Genomic DNA, 18,369 nt, shown 5'->3' on the forward strand with positions numbered 1-18,369 from the left:
TTTTCACTATTGTGGCGAACGGTGATTTTTTTCATTACACGCTGGGGCATTGAACTGACTTCAAGTACATCTAACTGTGACCCCCTCTAGACCCCTCAGGCAGGCGTTGTTTAGCGCTGAAACACGGCCCATGTCGAGTCATCAATAAAGAACTTTATTTGTCCCAGTCTTGAAGGCCCAGTGTTGCTTTTTTTGTTTGGGCACAACCAAAACACACGTCTACACTACCACAGGCCATTTTTAATGCACCTTAGTAAAAAGACCTTAGATTTGTTTCTCATAATTAGAAGTATATGAAGTGATTAAATCAACATAAGCATTTTGAGTGAGCTTATTTTGCATCTTGAGGTTAAATATATTATTGGATGGCTATAGTGAAGTTTTTCTTCTTACATGGGGCAATGGAGGGTTAAGTGACTTGCCCAGAGTCACAAGGAGCTGCAATGGGAATCGAACTCAGTTCCCCAGGACCAAAGTCCACCACCCTAAGCACTAGGCCACTCCTCCACTGTTGCTACTATTTGAGATTCTACATGGAATGTTGCTATTCCAGTAGCAACATTCCATGTAGAAGTCGGCTCTTGCAGATCACCAATGTGGCCGCGCAGGCTTCTGCTTCTGTGAGTCCGACGTCCTGCACGTATGTGCAGGACGTCAGACTCACAGAAACAGAAGCCTGCGCAGCCTTCTACATGGAATGTTGCTAGTGAAACAGCAACATTCCATGTAGAATCTCCAATAGTAGCAACATTCCATGTAGAATCGCCAATAGTATCTATTTCATTTTTGTTACATTTATACCCTGCGCTTTCCCACTCATGGCAGGCTCAATGCGGCTTACATGGGGCAATGGAGGGTTAAGTGACTTGCCCAGAGTCACAAGGAGCTGCCTGTGCTGGGAATCGAACTCAGTTCCCCAGGACCAAAGTCCACCACCCTAACCACTTGAAGTCTGAAGTCCAATTTGTTTTCGTAATTTTTATGAAATTGCCATCCATTTTGTACTTTAATATCTTGGTTAGCTTACAAGACTATTTGGTAGGTGGTTTTGAATCTCGGGTTTTTCACTGCCATTCCCGGTTAATGTTAGTAATTTCCAAAAGACCCATTTCTACATGTAAACCCCTTCTTTATGTGTGGAAATGCCTCTGAAAATTGCAGAAAAAAAAAGATCAGACACCACATGCGCCAAGATTATTCCCGATCCTTTACTTCTAGGCACAACCAGATAGACATCAGCCTTTCTGTCTGTAATGGAACTGGTATCTTTGTTTCATTCACTCAATCATGATATTAAGGCCGGGGAGGGGCTGTTTTTCTAGTGTTTTACTACTTGCTACTACTTATTATTTCTAAAGTGCTACTAGACGTACTCAGTGCTGTACACTTGAACATGAAGAGACAGACCCTGCTCGACAGAGTTTACAATCTAATTAGGCCAGACAAGCAGGACAAACAAGAGATAAGGGAATATTAACATGAGGATAATAAAATAAGGGTTCTGAACAAGTGAATAAGGGTTTTATCAGTTTTACCAATGAAATTGAAGAGCTTTGAGCTCCTCCTTTGATAAATGTATCTCATTGCAGAACACCCGGCACCAAAGACCTATATTATACCACCATCCTTTGAAGAACTCTTTGTGAACAACAGATCAAATATCACCTTGGTGACCAATGACTTGAATGCCAGCGTCACATGGATCATAGATGGGAAGCCCACCAAAGAATACAGTGGGAAAACGATTGTGAGCTACCCCAATGGTACCAGATGGCTACACATTACTCTGACCATCACTCTTATCGAATGGAAGACAATGAAAACCTTTAGTTCTCAACTAAACTCTCAATTGGTCAGCTCTCCAATGCAGCTTAATATCGCAGCACCATCCGGTAAGTGTCTGAAACTAAACCTATCACCATTAAACACTAGTGGTCATATTCTTGGTCATTATGTAACTCAGGGCAGAGTGCAGAACATGCCAATAACAGTTTTGTTTTCTTGACAAGGTCCAACTCTTAACAAAACCCCATACACCATACAATTAATTAAACATCAAGCCCTCCTGAGACTGGGTAGCCTTTAAACGTTAACAACCACCCTGAAGGAGTACCCTCTTGTGTTTGTTGGGCCTATAGAAGACTCACCTGATGGTAACACAAAGACTAAGGAGTCCTTTTACTAAGGTGCATTGAAAAATGGCTTGCGGTAGTGTACATGCGGGTTTTTGGCGCACGCCGATCCATTTTTCAGCACGCCTGTAAAAAAAAAAAGCCAAAAATAGATGTGCAGCAAAATCAAAATTGCCACGCATCCACTTTGGGTCTGTGGCCTTACTGCCAGCCATTGACCTAGCAATAACGTCTCACACGGTAACCGAGCAGTAATGACCTACATGAGCCGCGTCCAATATGCGTGGCCGAAAATAAAGATTATTTTTTGGCCGCACATATTGGACACATACCAAAAATTAACTTACTGCAAGAGCCATGCGGTAGCCATGTGGTAAGTCCATTTTGGCACGCGTTGGGCACGCGTAGTGCCTTACGCGGCTTAGTAAAAGGGTTCCTATATTTACCAAAGTGTTGTCCCATAATCACAACATAGGTGAAAACGTTTTATAAAATGTGCTCAACAACAAAGAGTGCATGATGGGTTATGTTTTTCATGAGTTCTACTGAGGAAAGGTTTCCTTTTATTTTGCACCTCTGGGGAGAAAGGTTGTAATTTATATGGTCCTACATGTACTAGAAGGCTTCATGGTGAAATAAGTAGGTCACTAGCCTACTGTGTCCATGACCTCAGTTCAAATCCCCCCCACTGGGATTTGTTTTTCAGGTAGGCAGCTCTAACTCAGCCACCCATCCACTTTCAGTCATTAATTAGGGGGTAAAGATGACTCGGGAAAGGCAGTGGTAAACCACCCTGCTAGTAGTCTGCCAAGAAACCATCATGAAGGTGCAAGTCATTCAAGACTTGGTACTTTATACAGGGGACTAACTTTACCTACATCTACTACAGGAAAGACTCTAGTCTTTGCCCGAAAATAATCCTTGTACATTACAGCCTATGGCTGTGCTCTCATAAGAAAGAGATGTATATTCATGTTATACTTAAATTTAAGTGCGTATGATATTTGCCTCTGAAAAAGATTTCGTCATACTTCATATTCCATTGCTTGCTTCAGGCTTATACAGTGACTCTGAATGTTTCTGAGAAGTGTGGAGCCTGTTCAAGTCTAATTCTCTTCTTCTTGAAACCCCTTAGGTCAGCTCAAAGCCCCACGTGTCCACCTTGTTCCTCCACCATCTGATGAAGTTTCCACAAATTCGTTGATCTCTTTGCTTTGCTTAGTCGAAGATTTTTATCCTGAAGGCGTTTTTGTGACATGGCAGAAGAATGGCACTGAGGTCAACCGTAACGCCTCGGACGAGAGCAATACCAACTGTAATCATGAAAGTCAGCAGTGTTCCTTGATCAGTAAGATACAAATCCCAAAGAGTGATTGGCTGGCGGGGACCTCCTACACCTGTGAGGCTGCTCACATTTCATCAGAAAAGAAGGTGGCAAGTGAAAAAAATGTCTATACTGGTAAACCAACATTCTATCAATAGTGCATCTGTAGTATGTCCTTTCCTCCTCTTGTCCACAATAATTGTGATAGAAGCATTCCTGTCTCCCTTCATTAATCGCAATAATCTGTATCCAACCCATAAAGTCAAACACATAGATTATCTACTTCTGTGTATTTGCAATACGCATTAAATGATAACCCAAAAGTATTTCTGAAGATTTCATTAATTTTCTTTTCTTAGTGCAATTTTCTATAATATTTGTTTGGCACAGTATCAATTAAAAATTTGCATCTCAAACAATTATGGAGTGTCAGTACCTTATCTTAACTGTAGAAGCATTTCTAAACTACCTCCATTTCCAAAATAGCAGTCAATCCATTTTTTTAGGCCTCTTGGAATGAATAACATGAAAGCCCTGTTAGACCTTAATATTTCATGTCATTTGGCAAAACTAAATACGAAAGTGCAAAACCACTAAGAGAGAAATTTTACTGGCTCCCACTTAAGGAACGAATTGCATTCAAGATCTGCACGATTGTACACAAAATCATTCACGCATACGCCCCAATATACATGCTAAACCTCGTGGACCTACCTCCCAGAAACACCACAAGATCATCCCGCAAATTTCTCAACCTACACTACCCCAGCTGCAAAGGTCTCAAGTACAAGCAGATGCACGCCACTACCTTCTCTTACATAAGCACGCAGCTATGGAATGAATTGCCTACAGACTTGAAAGCAATCAACGAAATAACCATCTTTCGAAAATCTCTAAAAACATTCTTCTTCAACAAGGCCTACAATGAGAACATATAACCTCACTAAGTCACCGCACCAGTCCAATCAATTATGAAAACCCACCTTCTATAACTAACCAATCACTCTCTTCCTTCTTCCACCTTCCCTTCCTTTACACACTACCAACTATATCTGTCTCCCTGATATGACAATGTTTACAAATCTGTGTAAGCCACATTGAGCCTACAAATAGGTGGGAGAATGTGGGATACAAATGCAATATAATAATAATAATAATTTAGGGCCTCTTTATCATGCCGCATCAGCAACTCCCAGTGTGATAATGCCAACAAAGCCCATTCATTTTTAATGGGCTCCGTCAGCATTGCTGAGCAGAAACCATTCCGTTCCGGCGGTTTGAATAGTGAATCCAGGTACCTGGCCCGGGTAGAGAGGGGGCGGAGATGTCCTATCCGGGGGGGGGGGGCCTTTCAAACCCTCCCTTCCTTTACTAGCCCGTTTTTACGGGCTCAACGGCTAGTCTCGATTAAGAAACAACCTAACCCTAATGTGCTCTGGAGTCAAATGAGAACCTGATTCTGGACTCTTCTTGAACAGAGGTAGCTTATCAAGAAAAGAAAAGCTCACCATACGAGAAGAGAGGGTAATACGTCGCTAGCTTACAAAACCCAATGGGTTCACTATAGAAACATCCCTGCATGCAACACATGAAAAAAAAAGTGGAACAGTAAAATATTTTGAAAATAATCAGGGGCAGCTACCTTTTAGCATCATCGGCAACCCCTAGATCAATACCTATTTGTATTCACTATACAACAGATTGATAACAGGTGACTCTTGTCTTCAACAATTTGATATTATGTCTTTGAATTATAACCTCTGTGTTCTATCATTCCTACTATGTTACTCAGATGTCATGATACCTAATATTGTTTCACTTCAAGATAAACCAACCACAGATGGCATGCCACCTTACTATTATGATGAGACCTGTGATAACCTGAGTGAAATAGATGAAGATGGAAGTGTGTGGATGACGGCCTCCACCTTCATTGCGTTGTTCCTTCTGACTCTCCTATATAGCAGCTTTGTCACTATTGTCAAGGTAATTAAAGTTTGCATCAATAATCTATGCAATAAAACTTCATACCAAAGTCTGAATAATACCCTGGCTTGGGGTCTAGACAACCAACAAATTTGATTTGGGCCTAATTCAGTCATGTGGGTTGATTAAAATCACATTTGCACTGTTTCCTAGTGCAGTTGGCATGTAGTTCACATTAAATATGTAGAAACATCTCAATACATCTGTGACTAGCTTCAAAATCTATATTTACCTCAACAGGGGAGTGAAGAGCCAGTACAGTTAGGCTAGGCTTAAATAGTATTTTCTAAATCCAAACTAATTGTGCAATATCTTTACTATAAAGGACTAGGGGGCATGCGATGAAACTACAGTGTAGTAAATTTAAAACAAACCGGAGAAAATGTTTCTTCACCCAACGCATAATTAAACTCTGGATTCATTGCCGGAGAACGTGGTGAAGGCGGTTAGCTTCGCAGAGTTTTAAAATGGGTTAGACGGTTTCCTAAAGGACAAGTCCATAAACCACTACTAAATGGACTTGGGAAAAATCCACAATTCCGGGAATAACATATATAGAATATTTGTACGTTTGGGAAGCTCACCAGGTGCCCTTGGCCTGGATTGGCCGCTGTCGTGGACAGGATGCTGGGCTCGATGGACCCTTGGTCTTTTCCCAGTGTGGCATTACTTATGTACTTATGCATGGATCTTAGAAGCTAGTCACTGATATCCAACAAAAACATTGTTGTTTAAAGTTTGTTTCTTGGCTTTTATTTCTACAGTGCCCGAATCAAACCGTATTTTCTGTGGCTACAATAATCCAGGACTAAATGAGCGCCAAAGAGCAGCAACACACAACTTCTCATTCAATGCAAGCTTCCATTGTTTCCCAAATTTCTTCTAGTCCCTTCCCCAACACACGCACTCAGACCTGCATACACACACACTATAGTGGATTAAGAACACGGAGGGAACAAATAAAAAAAAAGAGGCAAAACAAAAATCAAAAGATGAAAGTAAACATAGAAAGGTCCTAAAAGTTCCTTTTATCTTTCTTTGATTGAAGTCCTGTTGATGAATTAAATGTCTTCTAGATAACTCATCCTATATAATAATTCTCACCACCAACGTTCTAATGTGGGACTGCCTGTGTTCGTGGCTCCTGGAGTTGTTGAGCAAGGCTCCGTAGCCAGGATGACGTCACTCACAGCTGATTCCAAGGCAAGGGGAGGAGTAGGAAAACACACGGAGCATGTTTCACTACTCCTTCCCCTGCCTGGGAATCAGCTGTCAGTGTGCCACTCCCTGCCACAAGCGCGGAAACAAAGAACCCCCCCTCGGCGCATCACCCAAGCCCCCAAGCACATCAAACACCCCTCCCCCCACAGCCACCCATGTCCACTGACCCTCCCCTCCCCCCTGCAGCCACCCATGTCCAGCGACCCTCCTCTCCCCCTGCCCCCGTGCAGCCACCCATGTCCAGCGGTGACCCTGCTCTCCCCCTGCCCCCCTCCAGCCACCCATGTCCAGCGACCCTGCTTTCTCACCTGCCCCTCCTTCATCCACCCAGGTTGTGTTTAACAAAATCTTTGGGGCAGGCAGGAAAGATCCATGTTCCTGCCTGCCCGCTGCTGGCACTGCTGATGCTCCCCCGATGCCGGATCACTGTTCAAAATGGCCACCGATACTTACAAGGGCGGCCTCCAAGACTTCAACGGCAGTCTCGGCGGCCACTTTCAACAGCAATCCGGCATCGGGGAAGCGTCAACAGCGCCAGCAGCGGGCAGGCAGGAACGTGGATCTCTCCTGCCCGCGCCGAAGATTTCGTTAAACACAACCTGGGTGGATGAAGGAGGGGCAGGTGAGAGAGCAGGGTCACCGCTGGACATGGGTGGCTGGAGGGGGGCAGGGGAGAGGTGAGGGTCGCTAGACAAGGGTGGCTGCAGGGGTGGTGAGGGGGGTCCTAAGACCAGAAAGGTGGGGGTGGAAGGGGGGCCTCAGACCATAAAGGGAGGGGGGAGGGGTGCACACTCACTCTCTGTCTATCACATACACTGTCTCTGAAACACTCTCTGTCTATCACACTCTACATCTCTCACACACACTCTCTCTCTCAAACATACACTCAGAGGAAAACCTTGCTAGCACCCGTTTCATTTCTGACAGAAACGGGTCTTTTTTACTAGTTGTTAATAATGCTAAGTTAAATTCTATAGGGTAATTATTCAGATTGTGATATCTAGAAATAAGTCAGTAAATCTTTTGTAATCAGCTTTGGACCAAGAAAGTATTTAGTGGAATATAAATTCTGTATTATTAGAATTAGTATTTAGCTGGGTAGGAAAGCTTCTATCTGGTTAAATCACTTTGACCAGCTATGCCCCTACTATTCAGTGCCTCTTAACCAGAGGGTGCCACTGAATATCATCAGAGACTGATGCCACCCTATGCAGTCCATGGTCAGGGTACTGTCAGGTCTCCCCCATTTCATGTCATATTCAGTCAGCTAACTGGATAAGTGCCTGGGTAAAGTTAAGACAGCAAAAAAGCTGTCCTAACATTTTCTGGGCACTTATATGGGTACTGGTCTGGATATCAACCGGTATCCCAATAAGCCCTGCTGGTCAGACATACCTGGATATTCAGTATCGGAATCTGAATAAGCTTCCACACTGAACATCTGGTTATAAAAAACCTGCAGCAGCCAGTGTTTAAAAATGGTATAGGTTTATACACGAATGATTTAATTTCACTGTCCAGATCAAAATGGATATATAAATATGTAAATATTGTTAATACTTAATACTTACAAATGAAAAACCTCAAGGATAACTTTGCTTCTGAATAAAGCATATAAACTACTTTTTTTACTTGTTAGTCAAAAAGAAGTTGATGATATCGGATCACACTGCATTGTCCTTACCAATGTGACTGCTATTTTCATAGGTAAAGTAAAAACCTCCCAACCAAGAAAATGAAGATTAAGGAACAACAAGGATGTGTGTGTCTTTCGCATCTTCCCTTTTGCCTCTGTTCTTCCTAAGTTGAAAGCAGAGGATCTTTATTTCTGGATAGCAGTAGAACCTGAGGAGAACTCTCCAAGATGCTGAATGTTTGCAAAATTTCAGAATATCCACTTTAACTAAGGTGATGCTCTTGTTAAGTATAAGACTGGGTAATGTTGAAGTGACCAACTAATCGTTGGACTCCAAAGGCTAGATGTCATCAAGCTCAACCTTCTTTTCATTAAGGTCTACTCGGAGAGATTTTTGATTGTAAACTGAGAACTCTCCAAGGTGCTGAATGCCTGCAAGTTTCTGAATATCTTTTTTTAAGAAAAAAAAAACAGTATAATGCTTTCGTAAGCACATAACCAGGTAATGTTGAAACCAACTTTTGGTTGGAGACATAGAACCGTCCATCTGAGATGACATCTCAAGTGACAGACTGAATATTGTTGCAATCCAAACAGCAATGCTATGGTGCACTCTGCATAGAAATTCAGCATTGTTCACTCTTCGGATAGCAGTACTGAATATCCATTCTTAATTTAACTGTGCTGGCTGATTTTGGTGTTAAACTATTTACCCAAATATTTTCATTAAAAAATGCAGACAGGACATGGGATTTTTTTTTAATTTACCAATTTTTATTAGCGGCTGTATACAATTCAACACAATTTTCAACCATTTTCTTTTTCCAGGCTTTTTCAACCCCTTATCCCTCACCGCCCTTGCCATGGGATTATTTCCTCTCGCCTTCTCACCCCTTCCATCACCACCATTCCATTCATCTCACACATTCATTAGACAAGTTGTACAGCCCCCCCCCCCCCCAACAACAACAAAAAGAAATTCTCTCACAGTTATCATGTTTCTCCTGTCTCATAGCTGTAAGCTTTTCCATAAGAAAACAACAGGGCAATCGATCTACAAACTCCAAGATGGAAAACAGGCAAAGCAGATACGTATATAAATTTTTAAAAAATAAATATAGATCATAATATAGTTAGCAAGCCCGACACAGGCCGTGTTTCGCCCAACTGGGCTACATCAGGGGCTATTTGTTGAGCTCACAATTGTGTAGTGGAAGATTGCACACCTTAGCAGATGGCACTTTGAAAAGAAGAATCATTCAAAAACCTTGAATCAACATTTGCGGCAATAAGATTGTGAATGAAAACAAGCCCCCCTCCCCCCCACCCACCACCAACAAAAAAAAAAAAGAAATTCTCTCACAGTTATCATGTTTCTCCTGTCTCATAGCTGTAAGCTTTTCCATAAAACCTACATGAAGGAGCCTTGCTTGGCACTGCAGAACAGTAAGCCACTATTAAAAATTTCAGTCCTAAAATACAAAATATATACGCAGTGCAACCTAGACAGATGATACTGTGATATTACATTGTACCAACATACTGAAAATCAGGACAAGTATAAAAAGTAAGACCATGGTCCCTTATTTTCCACTTTCATGATTTCTAACTTTATGTATCTGTGGATAAGATCTGCAACTGTTTGTATGATATCCAAGGCATAGGGCTACCATTAAAGCATGAAATTTCACCACTGGTCCCATTTTACACAATAGGACCTAGTTACTAACTGGAGTTAATAGTGGAAGAGTACATCTTAATGGTCAACCACGTTGATAGCGTCCCCCCTTAATGTAAATATTTGGCTTTATGTCCGAGACTTAATGTAAATGTTTCACTTTTTGCAATCTTCCAACTCCTGTTCCTTCAAACCATTTTAAGGTAGATGTATATTGTGAAATGGAAATGATATGATATATTCTGTGTGTAACCTATATTATTAATCTCATTTTATCTGTTTGTTATGGAATGTTTTGCTGTGTTGAAATAAATTGGCCTTGATGAGAAAGAGTTTGTGCTTATTGGAGGAACCTCCAGAAATCTGGATCCAGAAGATAAGAGTGATGAAATGTCTACAGTTAATAGATACTAGTCTCAAAAAAAAACAGAAGATTGAGCAGCAAGACACAAGTTTCACCCTTACTCTGACCATTTGACATGGAGGAGTAGCCTAACAGCAGGCAAAGAATGAAGGAAATCAGATTCACTTATTCGGTTGTCAAACAAAACTACACATGAATCAAAAAACACATTGAAAGGAACTTACTAATGTCCTTAAAGTACTGAGAGGAAAAGCTTCATACTTCCGTTGCTCTACTGGGTATATTTCCCTAAACTGTACTCTGTACTGGAGCAATCCGGTCAAAAAGTAAATCACAAGCTGAAAAACCTCTCTTGTTTTACCTCAAAAAGTTATCTGCGAAGTTGTAATTTAAATCAAATATGAACTTATCTGTGCTGTAAGCTGTTGCGTTACTGCTCTCACTTGCTAGGTGCCCATTTCAGGGGGGGGAAAGCACTTACCTTCACCCATTGAGTACACAGCAGCAGCTCTTGAGATACGCCCTCCCTTTCCTGGGGAATGTATCCAGCAATCTAGACCTCCGCCTCCACACTTGTGCAGTAACTCTTGAAGCAGGACTCAGTTCAGAGCAGGAAAAGATTTCATACCAACTCCATCCGCAAACAAAATCCTCTCACTTTTTGGGGAACAGTTCCCCAATTACCCTCACTACCCCCTTCGTTTGGTAGCAAAGTTCTGCTTTCCCTTATTTATTCAGGTTTACCTTTAGGCCAGGTCCACTCAGCATTCCACAAAGTTCAGTTCTACTTTTAGCAAAATTTCACCCAGCCTTTAGCAAAGTTCAGTTTTCAGCCAAATGCAGCTCAGTCTTAGGAAAATTGAGTTTCACAAAAAAAAAAAAACTCCCCAAAGGAAGAGGGAGAAATTATATGAACTAGGAACATCACACCTTTCCTACTCCAGCACTTCCAGCAGCTCTGTCCCAAGCAGGGCTGGTAGCACACCTCCCTCTTCACAGTACAAACACCTGTGGCCTCTCATGTGCTGGAGAGGTTTTTCCAGTCCATGCCGGCTGTCTCCCCTAGGACTGGCAATTCAGCAGGCATGTCCAGCTCCTGCTCTTTGTAATCCATTAGTTCAGGCAACTCAGCTTCCTCCTTTTTCTCTTCATCCCTCTCCTGCTCCTGCTTCAGAATGTTCAGAAAATCTCCCCTCCTCCCTTCACAGCTAGGAGGAATCCGGCATTGATTAGTCAGCCATGGGAACCGGGCGTCCTCCTGGCTGTTCCTCCCCCTGCTGGTAACTGGGGGAAATGGCTCCCTATTCCCCGGGCTGTCTTCCCTCCCGCTTTTGCTGAGAATCCCTCCCGGGTTTTTGGGCCCACCCCTTTCTCCAAGTCCCCTAGGGAATTCTGGATGTTGTAGTTCTGGGGGAGGGGGCCCTGCCTTTGACTATATCCCCGTTTACCTGCCTTATTACACACTACAAAAATTAAAATATTTTTGTACAGCTAGAAATGTCATGCGCTGGGGGTGGGAGCTACTGCAGAAGCCCAGAGGTAATTCCATTTTAGCAAGTGGTAAGCCCGCCTTGGGCTTACCGCTGCTTTGTAAAAGGGCTCCCCTAAGTAGGTGCACACATGCTGAACACCAATCCTGCAACAGTATCTGTGTGTCAAGATGCAATAATGGTAAACTAGTGTAAGTCAGCGCCAATGCATGTAAAGTTAAGCAAAACAGTGATTCCAGGTCAATGGCAGTCATAAATGTTTGCATTTAAGCATGTCATGAACTGCACATAACATACTAGAATGGAGGAATGGCCTAGTGGTTAGAGTGGTGGACTTTGGTTCTGAGGAAGTGAGTTCGATTCCCACTGCAGGCACAGACAGCTCCTTGTGACTTTGGGCAAGTCACTTAACCCTCCATTGCCCTGGGTACAAATTAAGTACCTAAGCCGCATTGAGCCTGCCATGAGTGGGAAAGTGCAGGGTACAAATAAAAAAAATACTCTTCTATAAATTACACACAAAATTTGGAGATATATACTCCTTTGTAGTTATGCACCAAAGGGGTCTTTTACTAAGGCGCGATCTATGCATTAAAATTGGGCACATGCTAAACGTTAGAGATGCCCATAGGAATGCATTGGTGTCTCTTACGTTTAGCGCGTGCCCAATTTTAATGCGTAGTAAAAACATGATCGTGCCTTGGTAAAAGGGGGGTCTAATATCCTTCTGAACTGTTTTATAGAATAGAACATAGTTCATGTGGAGCGGCATTTTCAATATGACATTTAAATCTGACTTTGGATGTTTTTTTTCTCTAAATGTCCCAAATTTGAATAGAAAATACAGCCATTTCTGAAACAGCAAAATATCTCTTTTTTTTTTTTTTCATGGCCACATGCTAGATGTTAATGTGCTCTGTGCATTTATGTCTTTGGCCCATTTAAAAAAAATGTCCAAGTGAAAACCTTAGGAGGCACTGCAGTTGACTTCATATAAAGGCTTCCAGGCACACATCACACTGTTACCCCCTTATACTGCATGGGAGCCCTCCAAAACCCACCAAGAACCTACAGTAGCCCTTATGAACATAAGTACATAAGCACCGCCATACTGGGAAAAGACCAAGGGTCCATCAAGCCCAGCAGCCTGTCTCTGACAGTGGCCAATCCAGGCTTCAAGAACCTGGCAAAACCCATTAAAAAAACTGATTTTTAATAATGTTCAATGGACTTTTCCCTCAGGAATCTGTCCAAACCCCCTTTAAACTCCGTAAGGCCAGCCGCTGCCACCACATTCTCCGGCAACGAGTTCCAGAGTCCAACTACACGCTGAGTAAAGAAAAACTTTCTCCTGTTTGTTTTAAATCTACCATATTCTTGCTTCATCTTGTGTCCCCTGGTTTTGTTGTTGTTTGAAAGTGTAAACAACCGCTTCACATCTGTCCGCTCTACTCCGCTCATTATCTTGTAGTCTTCTATCATATCACCCCCTCAGCCTCTTTTTCTCCAAGCTGAAGAGCCCTAACCTTCTCAGTCTTTCCTGATAAGGAAGTCATTCCATCCCTTTTATTATTTTCGTCGCCCTTCTCTGCACCTTCTCCAATTCCTTTATATCTTTTTTGAGGTGCGGCGACCAGAATTGGACACAATATTGATAACATCCTTGTGTTTGTTTTCCATCCCTTTCCTAATGGCTGCAGATGTCGCCTACATGTAGGCACAGTAGATTTTGGAGGGCTCACACTTTCTACCACAAGTGTACCAGTTAGATTGGGTTACGAGCCATCAGCAATGCATTGTGGTGGGTGTAGGGTATTGGGCTACGTGATTGCAGTAGCTTCTGTTAAATGCTCACGCTGTTGGTAGTTGGTAGGCTCTGCTCCCATGGTGCGTTTCCCCCTGCTAATTGGGTCAGAGTGTGCCCTGTTTTGTTTCCGGTAGTCCATGAGGTAGTGGCCATTTGTGTAAGCCAGTTTTAGATCCCTTTCATGTGTACCACATTAGAGAACTTAGTTATTACCTTGAATGTTGCTGAAAGAAGGCATTGTACACCATTCTGCCAACTCTGACCTACTGCTAATCTCAGTACCAGTGAGACTCTTTGCCAGTAGGGCACAACCTCTGATCTGCAGTTAACTGTGAGTAAACATGCTTATTCAAATAAAGGACTTTTTCAAAGAGATTAGTCTTCAGCTGTCAACTGGTGTGCCAAGATTATACAGCAGCAACAAGTCCTACAGGCCTGCATGTATGCAGATCCCTGGAGCACTTTTAGTGGGTACTACAGTGCACTTAAGGCAGGTGGACCCAGGCCCATACTCCCCCCATCTGTAACACTTGTGCTGGTAAATGGGAGACCTCCAAAACCCACTGTACCCACATGTAGTTGCCCCCTTCACCTCTAAGAGCTACGGTAGTGTTGTACATTTGTGGGTAGTGGGTTTTTGGGGGGGGGGGCTCAGCACCCAAAGTAAGGGAGCTATGCATATGGGAACGTTTTCTGAAGTCCACCACACCGACCCCTAGGGTGTCCAGTTGGTGTCCTGGCATGTCAGGGGGGCCAGTGCACTATGAATACTGGCTCCTCCCACGACCAAATGCCTTGCATTTGGCTAGGTTTGAGATCGCCGGGCCCGGTTTCCATTATGACCAAAAACCAAACCCGGCCATCTCTAAAGCCGCCCCAAATGCTGACATTTGGCTGGCTCCAACCGTATAATCGAAACAAAAGATAGCCGGCTATCTTTTTCGATAATACGGTTCTGCCACCGCTTTTCGCCGCCAGCTATATAGATGGCCGGCCATCTAGTTAGCCGGCGCCGTTCGATTATGCCCCTCCATGTATGCACAATTATAGAATTGCCCTTCACAACTGTACGTCCTTCAGGGATGGGGAACTACCTGGTGTACCTGAATGAAACTTACCTTGAGCTACAACTGATAGGTATAAGCCTGATCCAAAACCCCTTCCCCTCACTCATTTACATTTCCTGTATGCATAAATTCTAAATCAGAAGCTCATAATACCGATAAAACTTTTCTTGGCAAAAAAACAGAGAATGCAGAGCAGCCATTCACGAGAATCTTTATTCATATCACTTCAGAAAAAAAATACCAAAGGGTCCCAGCCTCACACTTTCTTGGTGAAAAGTTTAGTTTTGCTTAAAACTTGATATACCGTTAACATGGAGTATAGCAAAGTGGTTTACAACACAGACAGATAACATTGGGACACCAAAACAACAGGGGACACAGGCCAGTGGGGTAAATGAGGACAAGCCAGGTGCTCCCACCTCTCCTGCAACAAGATTGAATACACCCAAAGCTTGGCCTCTACTTTACCTCTTCCCCAAAGACCCGGGCAAATGAGCGTCTTGAGGTTGCTATTAAAACAGATACTAGAAGAAGATAAAAGGCAAAAAGCTCCATTGTATAGAAGCTAGAAAAAAAGAATGCAACACAACGGGTTCCCACCAGTCTAAAGGTGGAAGATGGAGGAACAAACAACATGAGGTCAAGCCTGTCAAATAGTTCAATGAAGCAAGCAGTAGAAACACATAAAACAAATACATGTTGCATCTTGCTTGAATAAAGGTCTTGACCAATAAGCTCCTAGTAATGTCCAAAACATCATTTGTTCCACTTACAGGCTTATTTTCGAAAGAGAAGGGTGCCCATCCTTCGACACAAATTGGGAGATGGGCATCCTTCTCCCAGGGTCGCCCAAATTGGCATAATCGAAAGCCAATTTTGGGCGCCCTCAACTGCTTTCTGTCGCGGGGACAAACAAAGTTCACAGGGGCGTGTCTGAAGCCTAGCAAAGGCGGGACTGGGGTGTGCTTAACACATAGGCATCCTCGGCCGATAATGGAAAAAAGAAGGGCGTCCCTGACGAGCACTTGGCCAACTTTACTTGGTCCATTTTTTCTTGTGACAAAGCCTCAAAAAGATGCCTGAACTGACCAGATGACCACTGGAGGGAATCGGGGATGACCTCCCCTTACTCCCCCAGTGGTCACTAACCCCCTCCCACCCTCAAAAAAAACTTTAAAAATATTTTTTACCAGCCTCTATGCCCGCCTCAAATGTCATACCAAGCTCCCTGACAGCAGTATGCAGGTCCCTGGAGCAGTTTTAGTGGGTGCAGTGCACTTCAGGCAGGTGGACCCAGGCCCATCCCCCCTACCTGTTACACTTGTGGTGGTAAATGTGAGCCCTTCAAAACCTACCAGAAACCCACTGTACCCACATGTAGGTGCCCCCCTTCACCCCTTAGGGCTATGGTAGTGGTGTACAGTTGTGTATAGTGGGTTTGGGGGGGCTTAGCACACAAGGTAAGGGAGCTATGCACCTGGGAGCAATTTATGAAGTCCACTGCAGTGCCCTTTAGGGTGCCCGGTTGGTGTCCTGGCATGTGAGGGGGACCAGTGCACTATGAATGCTGGATCCTCCCATGACCAAAGGGCTTGAATTTGGTCGTTTCTGAGATGGGCGTCCTCGGTTTCCATTATCGCCAAAAACCAGGGATGACCATCTCTAAGGTCAACCTAAAAGTTGAGATTTGGGCATCCCTGACCATATTATCAAAACGAAAGATGGCCGCCCATCTTGTTTCGATAATACGGGTTTCCCAGCCCCTTCACCGGGACGTCCTGCGCGAACGTCCTCAGGAAAATGTGGGCAGGGGCCCCATTCGATTATGCCCCTCCACGTACCATAATAGTCAAAATCAGAACACAGGCTTCATTTGAGCTACTACATGGACTCTTCCCCTCTCTCTGTCTCTCTCATGATGAGTTCTGTAGTACCAGCACATAGTGATGGTTAACAGATAAGGAATGTTTGACCCATTGATCCTGCCCAGTTGCCTCTACTTGCTGCATTACAGTAGATGCTACTCAACAGTCTTCTCACCAGTCTCTATATCTGTCCCAAGCATGCTTGAATTGTGCCATCACCATCCTCGATTTGTAGATGAGCAGAATGTTCAATGAAACCATAGACTTATGAAGGCCCCTCCCCCACCAGCCAACACTCAATAAATAACAGAAGCAGTTGTTGCCTAAAATGTGAAGTCAAGAACAATGGATTCTGTTAAAGATGAATAAAATAATCATGATTAAGAACCCGAGCCTAGGCCCAACCCATTATTAAACTGGTTTCTCTTGGCTGTAGTTAAGTGAGTCAACTGCCTACATCACATAGAAGGTAAAAATAATAAAACACCAAAATCCTCAAGATTGACTGATTCATTGACCACTGCATCAGACCCTTGGAATAGTCAGGTTGGTGTCAGTGAGCTACAACTCCCCAGTAACCAACCGAAATCCCTTCTGGCAGGTTGGTTGTGTCATGACAATGACCGCATACTAAACAAAATGTCCATAGAGGCCAGATGTTAGGGCAAAAGCTTTTTTTTTTAGTTTAATTTTGCCAGATGTGCCATATATAGGATTAAATGGGGTCTTACATGCTCATCTATCTAGGTAAGTGGAGAAACATTGAAGAAATGTACATGGATCAGCAGTGGAGTGGAGGTATCCTGCAGCCCTCCAGCATTACAGTTTGACAACCCATGGACTACTGGCCCCTAATGCTCGAGTGTGTTAAGCAGTTAATGAGGGAAACAGTGCATGCATGCTGCTACCACACACCCATAATGGCTCGATACTTAGCAAGTACCAATTCTTGCAAAAACTGACAAGTATGGAATGTGGTGGGGATTGGACATGGGCTTAACATGTGGTGGCATGGTACTGGACATTAACTGGAAACAGAGCAGATAACATTGGAGTTGTTGATGTCACCTCTATAGGTGAGATTAAGTGCATCTGCATTACCTATATGAACTGTACAGAAAAATGATGGGCTTTGCCATTACAGTACATTATTTAGCAATTACCTCGCTGTAACTGCTAAATTTATGTCTGAAAAAAAGCTTGGAAAGTAAGTATCCTTCTAGTTACTATCATGGTAATATTCAGCCCAATGCAGCAGTGGGGTGTTTTTTTTTTTAATATTGACTTTCGGATATTCAATGCTGGTCATGCCAGGTACCCACACTGAATATCCAGACCTCAGGCCACCCAGGAAAGTTATCTGGCTACCACAGATTGGGAGGTTAATGGAGTTATCTTGAATGTTAAATGAAAATGCTATATGAAATCATTCGATCTACCAATGAATCCCACTTCATATCCACCCGATGTCACCGTTATTCCACCAGTGTCAGATTATTCCCTTGGGGAACATGTTTTCACTTGAAAACATTAAATATAGGTCATAAATACTTGCTCCTAGTGCCCAGATCATGTTAGAAATCACCTTAATCCAGGAATAGGATCAATATTGTTAATTGTTTTCATATCTAAATGCAATGTACGATTTATTTTCTAACTCTTTTGCATATACAATACCTCTCCATCGCCTAGCTGAAGAAAAAAAGTTTCAACTCCATGCCTCATGAGTCAATCATCCATTCTGTTGCTAAATTCTTCTGGTCTCACACTAATGGGCTCAGTAAACAGAGTTTTACAGG

At 43.1% G+C, this 18,369-nt stretch overlaps 1 protein-coding gene and 4 gene segments (V, D, J or C); all 5 read left to right on the forward strand.

Annotated features, from left to right (window-relative positions):
- Positions 1–9,265, forward strand: part of LOC115457532 (immunoglobulin gamma-1 heavy chain-like) — a 428,753-nt gene extending 419,488 nt beyond the window's left edge. For both annotated transcript variants that reach the window (XM_030187000.1, XM_030187001.1), the window contains 4 exons: positions 1,590–1,892; positions 3,268–3,591; positions 5,282–5,442; positions 8,371–9,265. In XM_030187000.1, coding sequence (XP_030042860.1) covers positions 1,590–1,892; positions 3,268–3,591; positions 5,282–5,442; positions 8,371–8,379 — 797 coding nt within the window. In that variant the 3' untranslated portion in view covers positions 8,380–9,265. The remainder of the gene's footprint in view (positions 1–1,589; positions 1,893–3,267; positions 3,592–5,281; positions 5,443–8,370) is intronic.
- The window catches only part of LOC115457538, a 440,220-nt gene that overhangs the window by 254,863 nt on the left and 166,988 nt on the right, over positions 1–18,369 (forward strand).
- LOC115457534 overlaps positions 1–18,369 on the forward strand; it is a 344,279-nt gene that overhangs the window by 250,518 nt on the left and 75,392 nt on the right.
- LOC115457536 overlaps positions 1–18,369 on the forward strand; it is a 357,793-nt gene that overhangs the window by 243,088 nt on the left and 96,336 nt on the right.
- Positions 1–18,369, forward strand: part of LOC115457537 — a 367,844-nt gene that overhangs the window by 219,331 nt on the left and 130,144 nt on the right.

Source organism: Microcaecilia unicolor, chromosome 14 (genome assembly GCF_901765095.1).
Source record: "Microcaecilia unicolor chromosome 14, aMicUni1.1, whole genome shotgun sequence".
Lineage (NCBI taxonomy): Eukaryota > Metazoa > Chordata > Amphibia > Gymnophiona > Siphonopidae > Microcaecilia > Microcaecilia unicolor.